Below are 17,056 nucleotides of genomic sequence, written 5' to 3' on the forward strand. Positions count from 1 at the left end.
TAAACGTTAACATAATAATTATGTAGACTACTACAACAAAAAACTGCAAGCAACAATTTGAAATGTCTTAAGAATAGTACTACGCAAAACAGTACTGTAAGTTAAATTATTACAAACCTACTACGAAGCAAATCAATCATATTTAAACCAATAAGTACTAATGTTTTGATTGAGGCCGAAGTATGAGTCACCGAAGCCTACAAATTTTATCAACAGCACCTACGACGATAGAGAACGTGTGTGCTCATCGGCGCCTTTTAATTCAGCTAACTAACGCGTACACAGGCAGCGCCCTTCGCGTGGCCTTGCATACCGCAGCTGAAAATGAAGGCAAAAAGAAATTTGAGCGGTGCATTTTAAGTACGATGTGTTGACCACATACAGTGTGTACACCACATATTGCAATTTTAGCGAATCGAGGCCGCCTTCGCTGCGCTCGGCAGCCAGTAGAACGCGCGTATTAGCGTGAGGATTATTAACCCTAGCCCGTTACGGACGGACTGACGGACGGACAGACACCAGACTCCACTAGAGGGGTAAGACTAGCCGTTCGCCGCCGCTACGCGGCGGAGTGAAATGGTTTGTTGGAGATGTGATGGCCCAAAATTTAAGTGCTTCTTGGTGTCGCGTGTTTTGAGAGCGTGGCTCACCCCGTAGATCATGGCATCGTGTATTTAACCACTTGCCTTTCCGTAGTCTCATTCGGCCCCGTATAATATCGTGGTTTGGAACGTTTCCGTTACCCCGTACTACAGGTTGGATGTTGTTTTCTTCAATGGCCCATGCTCTTTCGTGCTCTTCCCGGCTTCGAGGTTCCTGCCCACCCATGGCCCACGCTGCTCAGCGGTTCTGTCCTCTCTCTTGTGGGTTCATGCGCGTTGGTACGGCCTTTTCGTAAATGCTAACTTTTCTCTGTTCTCAAACGTTTACGCGGGCTGTACCGCTTTCGTGATACATAGGCATTCGTGGCCGTTGGCCTCCCATCGCCGGTACTCTAACCAAAGGGCGCTATTCCGTGCTTTGGTGCCTCCATGCAGTCGTGTGGTTCCGTCGCCCGTGCATCGTGATCTCCTGATGAAGTGTCATCGACCGCGGTATCACGTTATCGTGCAATCGCGGTGTGGTTATGTTTTCTATGGTATTGTGCACGTGTAGTGCATCTGCGTTGTCCGTGTTATCGTGCTCTACGATGCCATCGTGCTCCACGGTGTGTAATCGTGGTCATACCAAGCCCACCCCTGTGCATTTGGTGGGTGGTCCGCAGTCCGTGCAATCGTGTTATCATGTACTGCTGTCCTCCGTGGCTCGGTAAGCTCAGGTTCTACACTGGTATGGTGCTCCGTGACTCGGTGATTTCGCGTGCAGCGTGTTCTCCGATGGTTTAGTCGATAACCCACCGTCCATGCTGTCGTGTTATCTCTGGTGTCGGGGCTGGGCTGTCGTCTGTCTTATCGTTAGCTACCGTAGTGTCGCGCTCCGTGGATCGGTGAGCTCATGTTCTACCTAGGCATCGTGCTCCAAAAATTGATGATTTCTGATTTCCCGTATCTGGCCTCCTGCGGGCTCAGGTTTGGTCGGTTGACTGTGCTCCATGTTTACCCGTGGTGTTGTTGGAGTATTGTTTCTGTGCACTCTCACCGATACGTGTTCTACCGTGGCTTCAAACGTCCGTGCTCTTCTGTAGCCCGTGCTTTTCAGCATGCTGGGGTGTCTATGTATTTAGTTCCCTTCCGTGGCCCGTACGTTCCTGTCATGTTCTCTCCATCTGTTCTTTTCATGGCTGCGTGCTCTTTCATCTTTCACGCTACTTATAAAACCTCGTGGTTTGCATCGGCTAAGTCCTCTATCATCGTCCATGGCCTTCCGTGCTTCGTGTTGCTCTTCTATCCCATCGTGTACATAGTGTAGGTCGGTATTCCTTCGTGTTTCGTGTCCTTGCTTAGACATGTGCATCCGCGCCAGCTTAATCACAAACGGTGTTCCCATTTTGTTTGATGTACACAACGTATATTGTTTGATGTACACAACGTATATTGTTTGATGTACACAACGTATATTGTTGGAAAGTTCACATAATATCTGAAGGTCGCACACTACGCGCGCAAATACAAAGGAAGACAATAGTTTATTACGGAGGTGCAGGGGTGTAAGCCACAATAGTCATATTTTAAAGTTTGTACATTATTAATAATAGTAATACAATTGTTATTTATTATTAAACGCTGATATAATTTTTATGTGTACTACTACTACAAATGACTGCAAGCCAAAATATGAAATGCCTTGATAATAGTACTAAGAAAAAAATTATGGTAAGTTAAATTAGTACAGCAGTACTACGAAGCCTAAAACATCATTCTAAATTCAATAAGTACTAAAGTTTCGATTGAGGCCGAAATATAAGTCACCTGGGCCTATAATTTTTTTCTCCAGCTCCTACGACGATATAGTACGTGTGTGCACGTCGGCGCCTCCTAATAATGCTTATTAACGCGTACACAGGCAGCGCCCTTTGCGTGAGGTGGCGAGCCGCACGTGAAAATGAGAGCAAAATGAAATTTAAACGGTGCAGTTAAGTACGATGTGTAGTCCACATACAGTAAGTACAGCACATAATATCTGTTTTAGCCAATGGGGGCCGCCTTCGCTGCGCTCGGCAGCCAGTAGAACGCCCGCATTTGCGTTACATTTTAGAACCCTACCCTCGGACGGACTGACAGACGGACGGACAACACACTCCACTAGAGGGGTAAGACTAGCGCTCTGGGCGCCCGCTCCGCGGACGCTAGGGCATGGTTGGTTGGTGTAGAGAGGGTTGACCACCTCCGCTGCACTGCGGTGGGCTTAGAGTTTCTACTCAGCGAAAGCTACATGTAATAAATGCATACTGTGCATACCTATGTTTCGTTCCAAAACAACTCCGCATAAAATAACCTTAGTTCACATGTTATGGTAGACATGACCAGGATTTAACGTGATCTGCCAGATGAGCACCGTGTTACCCGGGAAGATCTTGTCTATAATCTCATTTGAGAGCATAGCTCCCCAAATGACACCACAAAGGAGGCGCCGGCGTGATTACCAAGTTTACATATGCCTGTTCGGAAGACGTGTCAGTATCAATGTATATCGTGTAGACTCTACCATAACATCCGTGAGAAATTCTCAGTGTAGCTGGAGTAAATACACCTACTCAAACCTAATGCCATCAGTCACGTCATCGCCGTGATGCAGTCGACACCATATCTTTGATTGCGACGATCTATTAGAGCAAGGTTTGGTCAGCTTCTCGCGCGAAGTATCTTTTAGGACAGATAGGTTTTGCCGATGGTCGCCACAAACACCGATAGTATGCCTTGAAACTGTTCCACTGAGCTGTTTATTATATTACTGAAGGGTCTTTCCACTATCTTTCGCATGCATTGATCTTACTTGCATAGCTGACGCACTTACAAACTTATTTGCATAGATACTGACCGACAGAGTGGCGTAGATCCGTATCGAGTGGCATTTACTGGCTCCTATATGTATGCCAAACACACAAAGCCACATGGCTGTAGACAGAGTATCATATTGTAGTGATGTTTAGACTAAATTTAAAAAGTAGCTCATGTACAATATATGAAGTATTTGTGCTGCCTACTTATCAACTCGGTTTGCTATTTGATGTGTCCGTGCATATAGCGCGAGGTCGCTAATGAGTGTGTATAACACGCGCCCGTGAGAGCTAAAACACATGTATAGGGTCACTGTCGCTTTCTCGGGAAACTTGTGCGTCGTGCTGACTTACTGTGCTTACGCTTCAGATGTATCAGTCTATATGACCAGGCGCGTCACTAACTCGGCAGTGGTCATACCGCAAAGATAAAGGCTAGCTGACCGCGCGTCTGCTAGCAGATATATACACGCGCGGCGGGTACACCTTTTAACCATCCCAGCTCTGATCTCGACCAATTTGAACAGGGCACTAAAATACGGTACTGCGTACAGGCACATTGACTTGCCACATCCTCTTTATTGGTCTGCATTACCCGCACACGTGCTCGTGTCTACGTAGACAGCAACGTATTCGTCGCGTGTAGTGCTCACTCAATACTGTAGTTTCAATTTGTGAGCGCACATTAGTGAAATATACGCAGTGAACGTTGACAATACAGATAGCGTGGTCTTGCCTTAGCCCAAGTGAGCGAGTGTACGTGTATGCAGATAGAAACGGTCAGATTGCAAGGGTACACAGTAGATACCATGCATATGAAACGCGTTCCGCTCTATAGGTGCGTCAACACTATTGGCAGCGCCATAGTCAGCTTACCGTTTGTGCCGCTCCAAGCCTCGCACCGTCAGCCAATATACGAAATAGAAAGATAGGTAGAAAATGGAGACCTGAAAGGGTATATTGACCAATTACTTGCTCTTCTGCTGCTTCTTTCGCTCGATGTACTTGGCGTTTCAAGCGGTCAGCTTGCGAGGGCGGCTGTGCCTCTTTTTCTTCTTGGGGTACCAGTCAGGACCCATCGCCTTCTTGACGTTCGCCAGGCTTTCCTGGCGGCGCACTTCGGCCGAAATAGGTGGTGGTGGCTTTTCCTCCCAAAACTCAACCGCTTTTGGGCCGTTCTCGCAGGCAATACAGCGCTGCACGATGTCCCGCCCGCTGATTGTACGGAGTGCGTAGCCGTACTGTAGCTTCCCGCAGCAGACGCAGCGCGCCCGGGCATCCGTCGTAGACCGCTGCCGGTTCTGCAGAAGCGGGTCAATCTTCGCCTCGCATTGCTTGCACGTAGGGCCCACCATTTTGCAAACTGTGAGTATGTTAGCAAAATATATTGTTTAACCAATTACTTTCGTCCAAATATTAGCCAATAGCACGGTAGTAAAAGGCTAGTATTTATTAGTAAGCAAAATAGTAATATGTTTTATATTATTAATATTTGGCTTATCTTTAATATATTAATATCAGATTTCCAAACAAATACATACTTTACATGCAATAAAAGTGACTAAAAGACTATTATCGTGCGCGCATGCATTCGTCGGGTGGGGTGCACGGGAGCAGATAGCGCAATGACCGTGCAGCCGCGCGCCTTCATTGCACGGTGGCAGTGGTGAGTGCCAGGTGAATATATATTCGCAAAGTCCCTACAAAAAGCGCTGGTCGTGAAGCCTACTTTAATATTAAAAATACTATCGTCTCTACTTTAGAAAGTCTGTGGAAAAAAGCATCGCCGAGCTCTTACAAATGCGGCCTGTGAAGCTTATATTAATAATATTAATACTATTAATATCGTCTTTACTTCGAAAAGTGTGTGGAAGATAACATCTTAGAGCTCTTACCAAATACTGGTCTGTGAAGTCTACATTAATAATGATAAATATCTCTATTTGAGAAGTGTGCAGAGCTCTTAGAAAATAAAGTGGTTAGTGTGCCCGATTTGCAGTACATACGACAGGTTTTGCGTAGCTGAATGCAATAATCAAGTATCTGCTGGCTGTTTACAACCAATCGATGCGTTTCGTGCTCGGCAGAAATGTTTACCTTACGTCCAATCGCGAGGGCGAGAGGCGGTCTGATCGTGCGACAGATTCAGTCAGTGTCGCAGGTCGGCAGGTATTGACCAATCAGGGCGCGAGTTAATTGTGTAACGCTTTTGGATATATTTGTAATTTTGGAATAGTTAGGTCGAGTCAGAAAGGTAGGCGCGGTCGGTAGGATGGGAGGAAACTGTATTAGACAGGCCAAGTGTAGCCATGCGAAAAGGCAGGAAAATACAGCAAGAAAGGAACCGGACGGACTTATTGACAGACGGACGGACAGGTTACAAGGTTAGGGAGCGGGAAACTAGCGCTCTGGGCGCCCGCTCCGCGGACGCTAGGGCATGGTTGGTTGGTGTGGAGAGGGCCGACCACCTCCGCTGCGCTGCGGTGGGCTTAGAATTTCTACTCAAAGCGAAGCAACATATAGTACATGTATACTGTGATCTACTTATATTACGCTCCAAAACAACACCGCACACAGTATCTTTAGTGCTCACATGTTATGATAGATATGGCCTGGGTTTAACGTGATCTGCAAGAAGAGAACCGTCTTACCCGGGAAGTTTTTGTCTATAATCTCGTTTGAGCGCTGCTCTCAAAATGACACGAATCGGAGGCGCGCGTGGTTGCAAAGCTAATATATGCTGTACGGAAGACGGGTCAGTATCAATGATGCTACGAAATATACGTTGATCGGTGAGGAATCCCAGTGTAGATAGAGTAAGTACGCCTACTTAAACGTATTTTACCCATCTGCACGTCATCGCCGTGAGTCAGTCGACACATATCACCGATTGCGACGGTCGAATAGAGCAATGTTAATCAGCTCCGCGCGCGAAGTATCTTTTAGGATAGGTAGTATATGCCGATGGTCGCCACAAACATCAATATTATGCTTTGAAATTATTCTGCTGAGCTGTTTGTGATGTTACGGAAGGGTATTTCCACTGTCTTCCGCATGAATTTATCTTACTTGCATAGCTGACGTACTATCTGACTTATTGGCATAGCTACTGACTGACAAAGTGGCGTAAATCCTTTCCGAGTGACATTATACTGGGTCTGATATATACGACATACATACGAAGATATATGGCTGTAGGCAGAGTATCAGATCGTAGTGATGCTTAGACTTGATTTGAATAATAGTTCGTGTACATTCGATGGAGTACTTTCGCTGCCTACTTATCCGCTCGGCGTGCTATTTGATGTGTCCGTGCATATAGCGCGAGGTCGTTAATGAGTGTATTTGCCACGCGCTCAAGATACTTAACCTATGCATGGGGTCACTGTTTCTTTATCGGTACTTTTGCATCGTGGTGCTAGCTTTCTGCGCCTACGCTTCTGATGGATCACCCAAGCGCGCCACTAACTGGACGTAGGTCATAACCGCGGTGATACAGGCAAGCTGACCGCGCGTATGTTGGTAGTAGTCAGCGCGAAATATGCGCGCGGCGGGTACATCTTATAATCATTCGCGACTCAACCGGACTCTCGTCTCGACCATTATACACAGGAAACTAAAATACAGTACTGCGTACAGGCACATCGACTTGCGACGACACCTGTATGGTCAACACTACCATAGACGTGCTTGTGTCCATGTAGACAGCAGCATATTCATCGCGCATAGTGCTCACTCAATACTGAAGCTTACATTCGTGAGCGCACATTAGTGAAATATAAACTGTTAGGGTTGGTGGTACAGATAGCATGGTTTTGCGTGTGCCCACGTGAGCGAGTGTACGTGCCATCTACGGTGACGCGTATGCGGATAGGAACCACCAACTTGCAGCGGTGCACAGTTGATTCCATGTCTTATTATATTTTGAAGCGCGCTACGCTCTATAGGCGCGTCAACACGCTTGGTAGCGCCACAGTCAGCTTACAGTATGTGCGACCCCAAGCCTTGCACCGTCAGCCAGTATACAAACCTATGCGGGGTAAGGGGCTAAAAGGGTATACTTACCAATTACTTGCTCTTCTGCTGCTTCTTTTAATCAATGTACCTGACGTTTCGGGCGGTCAGCTTGCGAGGGCGGCTGTGCCTCTTTTTCTTCTTGGGGTACCAGTCAGGACCCATTGCCTTCTTGACGTTCGCCAGGCTTTCCTGGCGGCGCACTTCGGCCGAATCAGGTGGGGGGGGGGGTCCTCCCAAAACTCAGCCGCTTTTGGGCCGTTCTCGCAGGCAATACAGCGCCGCACGATGTCCCGCCCGCTGATTGTACGGAACGCGTAGCCGTACTGCAGCTTCCCGCAGCAGACGCAGCGCGGCCGGGCATCCGTCGTAGACCGTTGCGGGTTCAGCAGAAGCGGGTCAATCTTCGCCTCACATTGCTTGCACGTAGGGCCCACCATTTTGCAAGCTGTGCGTATGTTAGCAAAATATATTGTTTTAACAAATTACTTTCGTCCAAATATTAGCCAATAGCACGGTAATAAAAGGCTGATATTTATTATTAAGCTAAATAGTAAAATGTTTTATATTATTAATATTGGGCTTATCTTTAATATATTAATATCAGATTTCCAAACAAAAACATACTTTACATGCAATATAAATTGACTAAAAGACTATTATTGTGCGCGCATGCATTCGTCGGGTGGGGTGCACGGGAGCAGATAGCGCAATGACCGTGCAGCCGCGCGCCTTCATTGCACGGTGGCAGTGTTGAGTGCCAGGTGAAGTAAAATATATATATATTCGCAAGGTCCCTACAAAAAGCGCTGGTCGTGAAGCCTACTCTAATATTAAAAAATACTATCGTCTCCACTTTAGAAAGTCTGTGGAAAATAGCATCGCCGAGCTCTTACAATTGCGGCCTGTGAAGCTTATTTTAATAATACTAATATTATCAATATCGTCTTTACTTTGAAAAGTGTGTGGAAAATTACATCCCAGAGCTCTTACAAAATACTGGTCTGTGAAGTCTACATAAATAATATTACATATCTCTATATGAGAAGTGTGCAGAGCTCTTAGAAAATTAAGTGGTTACTGTGCCCGATTTGCATTACATACGACAGGTTTTGCGCTGCTGAATGCAATAATCAAGTATCTGCTGGCTGTTTGCATCCAATCAATGTGTTTCGTTCGGGGCAGAAATGTTTACCTTACGTCCAATCGCGAGGGAGAGAGGCGGTCTGATCGTGCGACAGATCCAGTCAGTGTCGCAGGTCGGCAGGTATTGCCCAATCAGGGCGCGAGTTAATTGCGTCACGCTTTTGGATATATTTGTAATTTTGGCATAGTTAAGTCGAGTCAGAAAGGTAGGCGCGGTCGGAAAGATGGGAGGAAACTGTATTAGACAGGCCGACTGTAGTCATGCGAAAAGGCAGGAAAAAGCAGCAAGAAAGGAACCGGACGGACTTATTGACAGACGGACGGACAGACACGCTGCAAGGTTAGGGGGCGGTAAATAAGAAGGCCTACGGGTAAAAACGGTGGCGAGTTGTGGGGTCGGTGACAAGGGCGAGTCAGCAGACTGTAGTCGCCGGTTCAACGGACGAGAAGATACCGTGTAGGGGGCGGTGGCAGCGAGAGCGAGTGTAAGAAAGAGGGGCGAGACAAAGGACACTAACGTGCGGCTGGTATGAGGCGACGAAAGAGATGAGTCCGAAGGGAGAGAGGTCCACGGAGAGCAGAAGAAGCCATGCCTAGAGGTAACTAAGCGACAGGGGGGTAGCTTGGAGGACAGCGAGCTGCAGTCTGACAGCCTCGATCTTCAGTTGCTGCTTGTTAAGTGGTGGTAGCGAGCCAAAACTAATATAACGAGGCTGTGCCGAAGTGACGCGGGTACTGCGCGAACAGACATACAAGGTACGCTGGATGAGATTTAATATTCAGTAGTAGGCGACAGCAGCGCGGACAGATACGAGGCAGAGTGCATCCGATAGGGTGTCGGGACCGTGGACGAGGGACACCGCCTAATGCACGTCATTTGGCCTTAGAGTGTGGGGTTTCTGAGCGAAACGTGTTGGCCCTTGCAGTGACGGAGATCCACATCGTCTTGTGAATGACCGATCGGGGGAAACCTAGGCTTGCCGAAGCCTGTGTGCAGATGTGACTACCTCTTAACCGTCTCTATTCTTGAGCACTGGGGGATGGTCCCGTACCGGAAGAGGCAATTGGCCTGGCGAACCATGAGTGGCGGGGCATCGTGGCAGCTTGGCGATGCAATGCGTGCAGTGGAGCTGGCGATAGTGCTTGAAAGCCTGTCTCAGACTCTAAAGGTGATCAAGTGCCTTATTGCGAAAGAGCACAAGCTAAGCGCGGACGGTGTGCGACGGATTGACGGTCTGGTGGACAGCGTGGCGATGGCCGGAAATTACCGGTGGTTTGTGCCGAGGTTCATGAGCAGAGCGGCCCTACTGACAAAGCTGCTCAGGGAGGGCTTTGGTGGCACTGGGATACAGACCAGCAGAAGGCGCTCGTGGATTTGAAGGCGGCGCTAACGAAGCGACCGGTGTTGCCTTACCCGGACTTCACTCGTCCGCTCACGCTAGTAACCGGGGGTTCACAGGAAGGACTGATGACCACGCTAAATCAAAATCAGGAAGAGGGCGATCAGCTCGTGGCGTACGCTTCCAAGGTTAAATCGGCAGTGGTGGCTACATACAACATTACGGAGCTAGATTGCGCGGCGGTGATATGGGTCAATCTGCTTAGGCTGTACTTGTATGGACGCAAGTTTCGGCTGGTGACGGATCACGCGGCCCTAAAATGGCTTTTGACCTCCAAGGACCTGACGATATAGCTTTACCGGTGGACCTTGCAGTTGCAGAATCTCGACTTCAAGAGTGTGGACAGGTCCGCGACGAGTAACAAAATGGCGGATGCGCTGTAGCGAGCACCAGTTAGGGTAGTTGTGGCGTGGAGCTTGACATCTGTACGGTATACAACATCGCTGAGAGCGGGTACCAATGCTATTTTCAAACGTGCCTGTGCCTCATTATGCACTATAAATAACCCACACCCTGAGCTCATTAATGGCCTCTCCCACAACACAAAGAGCGTATTGTACCACTGCCGTTTTATTGTGTAAAGGGCGTCAACAAAATTAAGTTGGGGTCACAGCAAAATCCAAAAAAGGACGCCAGCGAAAAACAGAATGGGGCGCCAGCAAAATGTTTTCTCCCCCTTTCTGCAATGGCACAACGAGTGTTCAAACTATAGTCCGTTAGCCTACCGTATTCCTTATGTGATTGGCGACGCTCGGTCATTAGCGACAAATTCAGCAGCCAATCAAAATGATTTAATTTTAAATTTCGTGTCGTCGCGCTTTATGTGCTTGGCGACAAATATATTTTTGCACACGTTACATTGTTTTTCTATGCATGTATCTTTTATGCTGGCGGATAGGCTGGACCACCTCAAGAATATGACTGTCGCCAATCACATAAGAAATACGGTATTGACATTTAATACAGTAGCACACAAAAAACACTTGGCGCACAACCAACAGCGGCGTATTGGAAGGTAAGGGCTCGCTCCTGTCTCTCTTGTATCATTGTCCTGATACTGTCGCGCGCTGTATTATCTAGATGGGAATCTACTCGACATGTTTCATAGGCCCTCAGTCTTGGAGGTGCGCGCTTTGATTTTTTTTAATTGCTGCAACAGCCAGAAGCCCTTACTCATTCTAACGCTTTATTTATGCGTTATTTAGTAAACCTAACAAAGTTCCGATGTCGCGACCTGTTGCACTTAGTTTGTAGCCATTTTCTGGAGGAGGTGCATCGACGCGGAGGTGCGCACTGTTGCCTATGGGTACCCTGGGTACATTTTTGAGATGTTTATGATGCTTTTGCACTTGTCACGCAGCTCTACTAGCTTGTGCTACTACGACGTGATGTTCAATGCTGCTAAGAATTTGCTCAAAAGATCTATTAGACCCTTAACCCTCTTCAAGTCACATACTACTTGTAAAATTTGTTGTTGTTCTTAATTTTGCTACACAAAGCACGTTATTGTTTTAAAGGTCCAGATTGCTAAATACTGCGTAGTAAATTGCTTAGAAACACATGCAAAAATACCCATATCTCACATATTGCGTCAGTTTTTTTCCTAGTCCTCCTGGTGCCGATACTCCGCAGAAAGTCTCGAAAGCTGTTAAAACAAACAGCCCACATTTATAGCTGTCTAATTAAACGTCCAAATCCGCAACAAACGTACTGGAAATCGTGAATCCTGGGTCGGGGTGGGCGCAGCAGAATAACGCTAGTGGCAACTTTTTTAACATCACGTTGAAATGATGATGCCGTCAGATCATAGACCAACACTGTTGCAGTGGTAAGCTGGACCATGATGCCGCACCAGTGCACGCCGTTGCAATTAAGTGAGATCAGGACCAATTCGTTCGATAGACCGAAAAGAATCTGGCTAGATCCCTAGCTCCAATCCCAATAGCCCCATTAAAAACAGCTCCAATGCTTTCCGTCCTGGAAGCCACAATGCCTGCCCGATGTCAAAGCTCTTCTCCAGAAGAATACAATGTATTCCATCTAAAAAGTAAAATCAAATTGCGATCAAAAGTTAGTTTCATGGTTTAACAATGTCAAGATGATCGGTGAGTACCTTACCTTTAGTGACGACAAGGGAAGATTTTTTAAGCGCTCCTCGACACCAATAGCCCTCGGTATCATTACGTGAGAAGAGACGACTATTGAAAAGTCGGTGTCTTCAATCAACATGAACGCCTTCTTGATATCTTGAATGGCCGACATGGCAGCATGCCACTTCTTCATAACGCTGAGGGTCGACGTCGACAATGTTCCTACGCCCTCAATTTTCAGTGCGATGGCCTTTTCTGCTAGATTTTTTTGTTTTCCTTGTAGGGAGGTAGCTTTTTAAGAGCAGCGCCTAATAGTATCTCTCGGTAGGATCTTGCAAGAAATTTTGTCAGGGAGCAATAGTGAGCTGGCTGGCACCTTCTTTAGGCGGTCTGCAGTAATTCATGGGGTTCTCTCGAAATACCAACTCCTAAAGCTTTTCAGAAATTGTCTTGGTCCGTATGTAGGAAGCCTTAAAAATAAAATTAAGCGACTTCATCGTCAGCGGAACGCGATTATCGGTTTCTTGATTCTCCTCCACCAAGTAGCCTTCATCCACTCCAGCCACATCTTAACTATTTTCGACGCCCGGTTGGGCACCTAGTTGGGCTACTGCTCCTTCTGGCTCCCCGCCAATCTGCTCACACTACGCACCCAGCCCGACCACCTCTTGTTCCACACATATCACCGCACCCTCACGCACGTCGACGGTTCTATCTGTCTTACGAGAGCAGAATGCGGCTCAGCTGCATTAGGAACGCCAGAACCTACCGCATCACTGTGACTCCCCCTGACTCTTCCACCGCAAGCTGGGCAGCTGTCTCACCATGGTCCTTGGCGTCTCCCCCAGAGTGGCTACCGCTTTCTGTCGCCAATTGCGACTGCAGTATGATTGGTCGATAATGCTTAATGAAGATAAACCAATTTTGCTTCGTGTGGTCGTTTTGTATAGCCAATTCTGGTATTTGTTCTGCAATTTAGCCACTGAAATTTTGCTACCGCCGTCGACACCGTCCCGGTAAATCTGTAAAATTCGATCTTCGTACGATTTTTTATGACGGTCGGGTACAGCACCGCTCTTCCTATATCTCCTAGGATCCAAAGTCGGCTCTTTTTAAAAAAAAGTTTCGCGTCTGATAAAGCTTTTCGCTAGCCGAAAAGTGTCGATTTCTTTACTCCACTGCCTGTGAGGTACTACATCCACTGTTTTTCGCCCAGGTCTTAAGCGCCTTGTTCTTGTCGGCCGCCGTATACTGTACACAACGTCGCCTCTTTTCCATGCCGCACAAATCCAAATCAAAGGGGGTAGGCAGAGAGAAAATCATGGACCGGTCCATATTTTAACCGGTTAAACATTCACGACTCGTCAAAAAGGCACGTTTACTTGTCCGGTCGAGTAAACTCGCATTTAGCTCGATCGAATGCAGGTTAACTCGACCGAATGCAGGTTTACTCGACTGGTCGAGTTATTGTCCATGTGGACGAGTTAATCTGCACCCCAAGTGCTAGTTAAGTGGACCGGTCGAGTTATTGTGCTTGTGGCCAAGCTAACTTGCATACCAAATGCAAGTTAGGTGGACCGGTCAAGTGTACTTCATGCACAATGAAAAAAACATTCTCACCAATCGTATAAATACACGTCACAATTTTTATACCGTTGAAGCTGAGCCCGGCTTTGTTGCGTACACATTTTTTGGTTAGTGCTGTTTTGCCGGAGCCAACAAATCTTTTGCTGGCACCCCAAAATGAAAGGTTTTGTTTGCCGAAGCTGTTTTCATTTTGCTGACACCCCATCTCATTTTGTTTTCACCCCGAAAGGTGTTTGTTCGCACCCCGGTCTCCGTTGATTTCTGTTAGTCATGCTTGCGGCTTAATCCCAGTGCAGTCACAGGTCAAGCTGGCATACATGTTAAAGGTAATTGCAGAGCAGATACCATGCGCAGCGGTAGAACATCGTAAAGGACATCGGTAAATACTAAACACTTAGTTGTCGTGCCGCCCCTGGTGCTGTTATACAAAGGTACTACTGACGTACTGTACGAGTGTTCAGCTTGTGAAAATGCTTCTTCACATCATAGTGCGGTATCACCAGCTCTTGTGTCTGGGCGGTGTTGTGTGGCCCGTTGGATGTATTTTAAGCTGCGTTTGTACAACAATGCTGTAGAGAACAGTGTATAGGGGGTTATGCTGAGACTGTCCAAATCTATAAGCATCCCAGTTAATGTCCATTTTCTAGCAACATTGCCGCGTCTTGGCAGTGCTTGGTGTTCTAGCGAGCGCAGTGAAACGTGGGCCACTCAGGTAGAATCCAGAAAGGGTCTAATACGAGATAGGTCTGGGTCAGGGGTCATAATTTATCGGCGTAAACTACATATATATTGAGTTAGCGAAATAGCCATGAAATAGGCTCGAATTGTAGAAACTATTTCGCGTTTGTGGTGCAGTGTGCTGAACAAGCCAAAATGAGTTGATGAAGCTTTAACCTTTCGTGGCATAAGAGCGCCTGGTGCGCCCTAAATGTGTTTTTGCAAAAGAAGGGATCGTCAAAGGGCGCCTGGTGCGCCTTTTGCAAAAGTTCAACCGACTCTGCTCCGTCTATAAAAACATACGACAAGCTGAGCGATTCGTATATATCCAGCATACTTTAATTTTGATGTATACCTAAATCATGATGTATCATCAATGCATCTTCAATGATTTGTTACAAGAGATGGTACCAAACAGGTACAAATGATTTCACTTAAAGACGCATGGGGCACCCTGAGAGAAATAAATATATTATATGTATATGGTATACTTTAGATAGGTGTATTCACGAAAGGGTTAAAATTGTCTACTTTCTAATTTTGCTGTAGAAGGCCAACGGAAGCGAGCGGGTGCGAGGCGGGCCCAGCATCGAGGTCACCAGCAAGTCGATCATCACAGTCTCCACTTCATTTTATCTTTATATCGCAGGCGAAGCAAACCACGGGGACGCCGAAGGGGCATCCAACCGCGCTCCACTTTGCTGGTCACTCGTAATTTATTGCTTGGGTGTACACAAATCACAGGTGAGACCAAAAAATTCCGTTTTAGCACACCGACGACCATTTACCCGATTTTGCTTAGATAAGGTATATGTATCGAGAAAACCTTGCTATCAGCTAAATTAATGACTATATATATATATCAACCAATCAGAAACGTTTGCAGAACGTTTCTATCAGCCATTCATGACGCTAAAGCGAAAATTTTGCACTTAGAGGCCCTTACATCACTCCTACATCACTCTGTGGAGAATTCAGTATACTGCGAAGCTTATCCCTATTTTGCGGGGATAACAGCATCAATGCTGAAGGGACCTCTTGATGGGAAGCTCATGTACCCATCTTGCGATCAATACAAACTCTCATAAACAAATATCCCAGCAAAATCGGGATAATTCCAGTCGCCGGTGGGCTAGACCCTTGTTATGTACCCACCACTCGCTCGGTGGTACAGTTAAGCTTCTCATTCTCTCGTCATCAGCATCTTCTTCGCTCGCTCGGACTTCAGAGCTCAGTTCTGATGTTACGCCTGCATGCTACCCCTAGCAGCCATGATCGAAAGGCGCCTGTCATGACTACCATGAAGTTTGCTCCAATCACGCGTCCTATGGTATTGCACACTTCCGTTTGCCATGACGAGGATTGTCGCGGAATAACTATTAGACAGCGGTTTTGACGGCGTATCCCTACAGCTCGAGTTTAATGCGGGATACCCCCAACGGCTGCTCACATCGAGGTAGATCTGCCATGTCAACCCTCTTAACACCGCGTCGAATATCCATAGGAACGTCCCCGGGCATCTTCACAAACCGGAACAGCCCTTTGCGCGTAATGAACCCCGTCTTGTTCCTTTCTGTCTGGTCCACGGGCTCCTGCCAGTACCTGGTATGCATTTCTACGAGCAACGCGACAAGGATCAGTACGATCGCGATGGTGACGTCGACTTCGAATGCTATAGCTACGCACTTGGTGGTGTTTACCCCGTGACGATTGACGATTTGGCTGACTGTCGTCGTCCCGTTGGTCAACAAGATGAATTTGCCCCCCCCTGCTGGTGGGGGCTTTGTGACTTTACTGTTGGGTGACAACGAGCACTGCGACGATTTAATCGGAGCATGAGCGGTAGTGGAAGTGGAAGCAGCTCCACTGGTGATGGTGATGTATCAAACGATCTCAAAGAGCACATTGTGGGAGAAGCTCACAAATTCCACGCCAAACAGAAAGAAATAGGGTTTAGTTGTGGGTACGTCGGCAGAGACGCTGTCACAATCTGCGTTTGGGGTGAAAATCTATATATATATCGTTTACACGGTCTGTATCGCGTACACTTGCCATTCATATGCGTGAGATGGACAAGGAAACGTCAAGTTCGCTTGCTCCAGAATGCGCGCTCCATTGTCTGTCCGAAGGCGATTGCATTGACAATTTTGTGATTTGGCAAAGCTCATCTAGAAGTATTACTTTGGAAATTCCAATTCCACCTTTTTCCACCGAGGAGAGATACCGCACTTCTATGTTTATTATTATAATGAGCATGGTTGGCACTTAGCGAGGATTGAAAAAGAAATTGGATGATCCAAAAGCAGCTTAAGTTCAATTTTCTACTACGCGGGCGAGCACATCGGCCAAAGGTGTGGCCCGCTGCTTCGAGACAGCTGAGATCGCATTAGCATTTAATTGAAGTATTTTGCGGCTGCTATGCGCATGAAGAGAGGGGTCTCGAAATGTTTGGAGATTAATTGAGGGTACAGATCGAAGGAATTGTCGATCTTTCAACATTATTGAGCAACAGGTAATGTACAGTGGTCACAAGATCTGTCACGGTGTCAAGTGATGGTGTTATCGCCCACCTGTTCGGCCCAGCTGAAAGCCGCTCGCACGATCTCACATTACTAGATACCTCAAACCCTGAAAAAACTTATAAGGATGGCAAGAGTTTCCACAGC

The 17,056-nt window shown here is 47.0% G+C and overlaps 1 protein-coding gene across 1 annotated transcript; it reads right to left on the minus strand.

Annotated features, from left to right (window-relative positions):
- Positions 1-11,946: 11,946 nt before the first annotated feature.
- Positions 11,947-13,561, minus strand: PITG_11245 (uncharacterized protein; the record flags this gene model as incomplete). Its single annotated transcript, XM_002901958.1, has 5 exons — positions 11,947-12,036; positions 12,115-12,344; positions 12,739-12,797; positions 12,856-12,965; positions 13,523-13,561. 5 exons carry the CDS (start codon positions 13,559-13,561, stop codon positions 11,947-11,949), a joined length of 528 nt encoding a protein of 175 aa, XP_002902004.1.
- Between the last annotated feature and the right edge of the window lie 3,495 nt (positions 13,562-17,056).

The sequence above is a fragment of the Phytophthora infestans genome, genomic scaffold (genome assembly GCF_000142945.1).
Source record: "Phytophthora infestans T30-4 supercont1.19 genomic scaffold, whole genome shotgun sequence".
Taxonomy (NCBI): domain Eukaryota; phylum Oomycota; class Peronosporomycetes; order Peronosporales; family Peronosporaceae; genus Phytophthora; species Phytophthora infestans.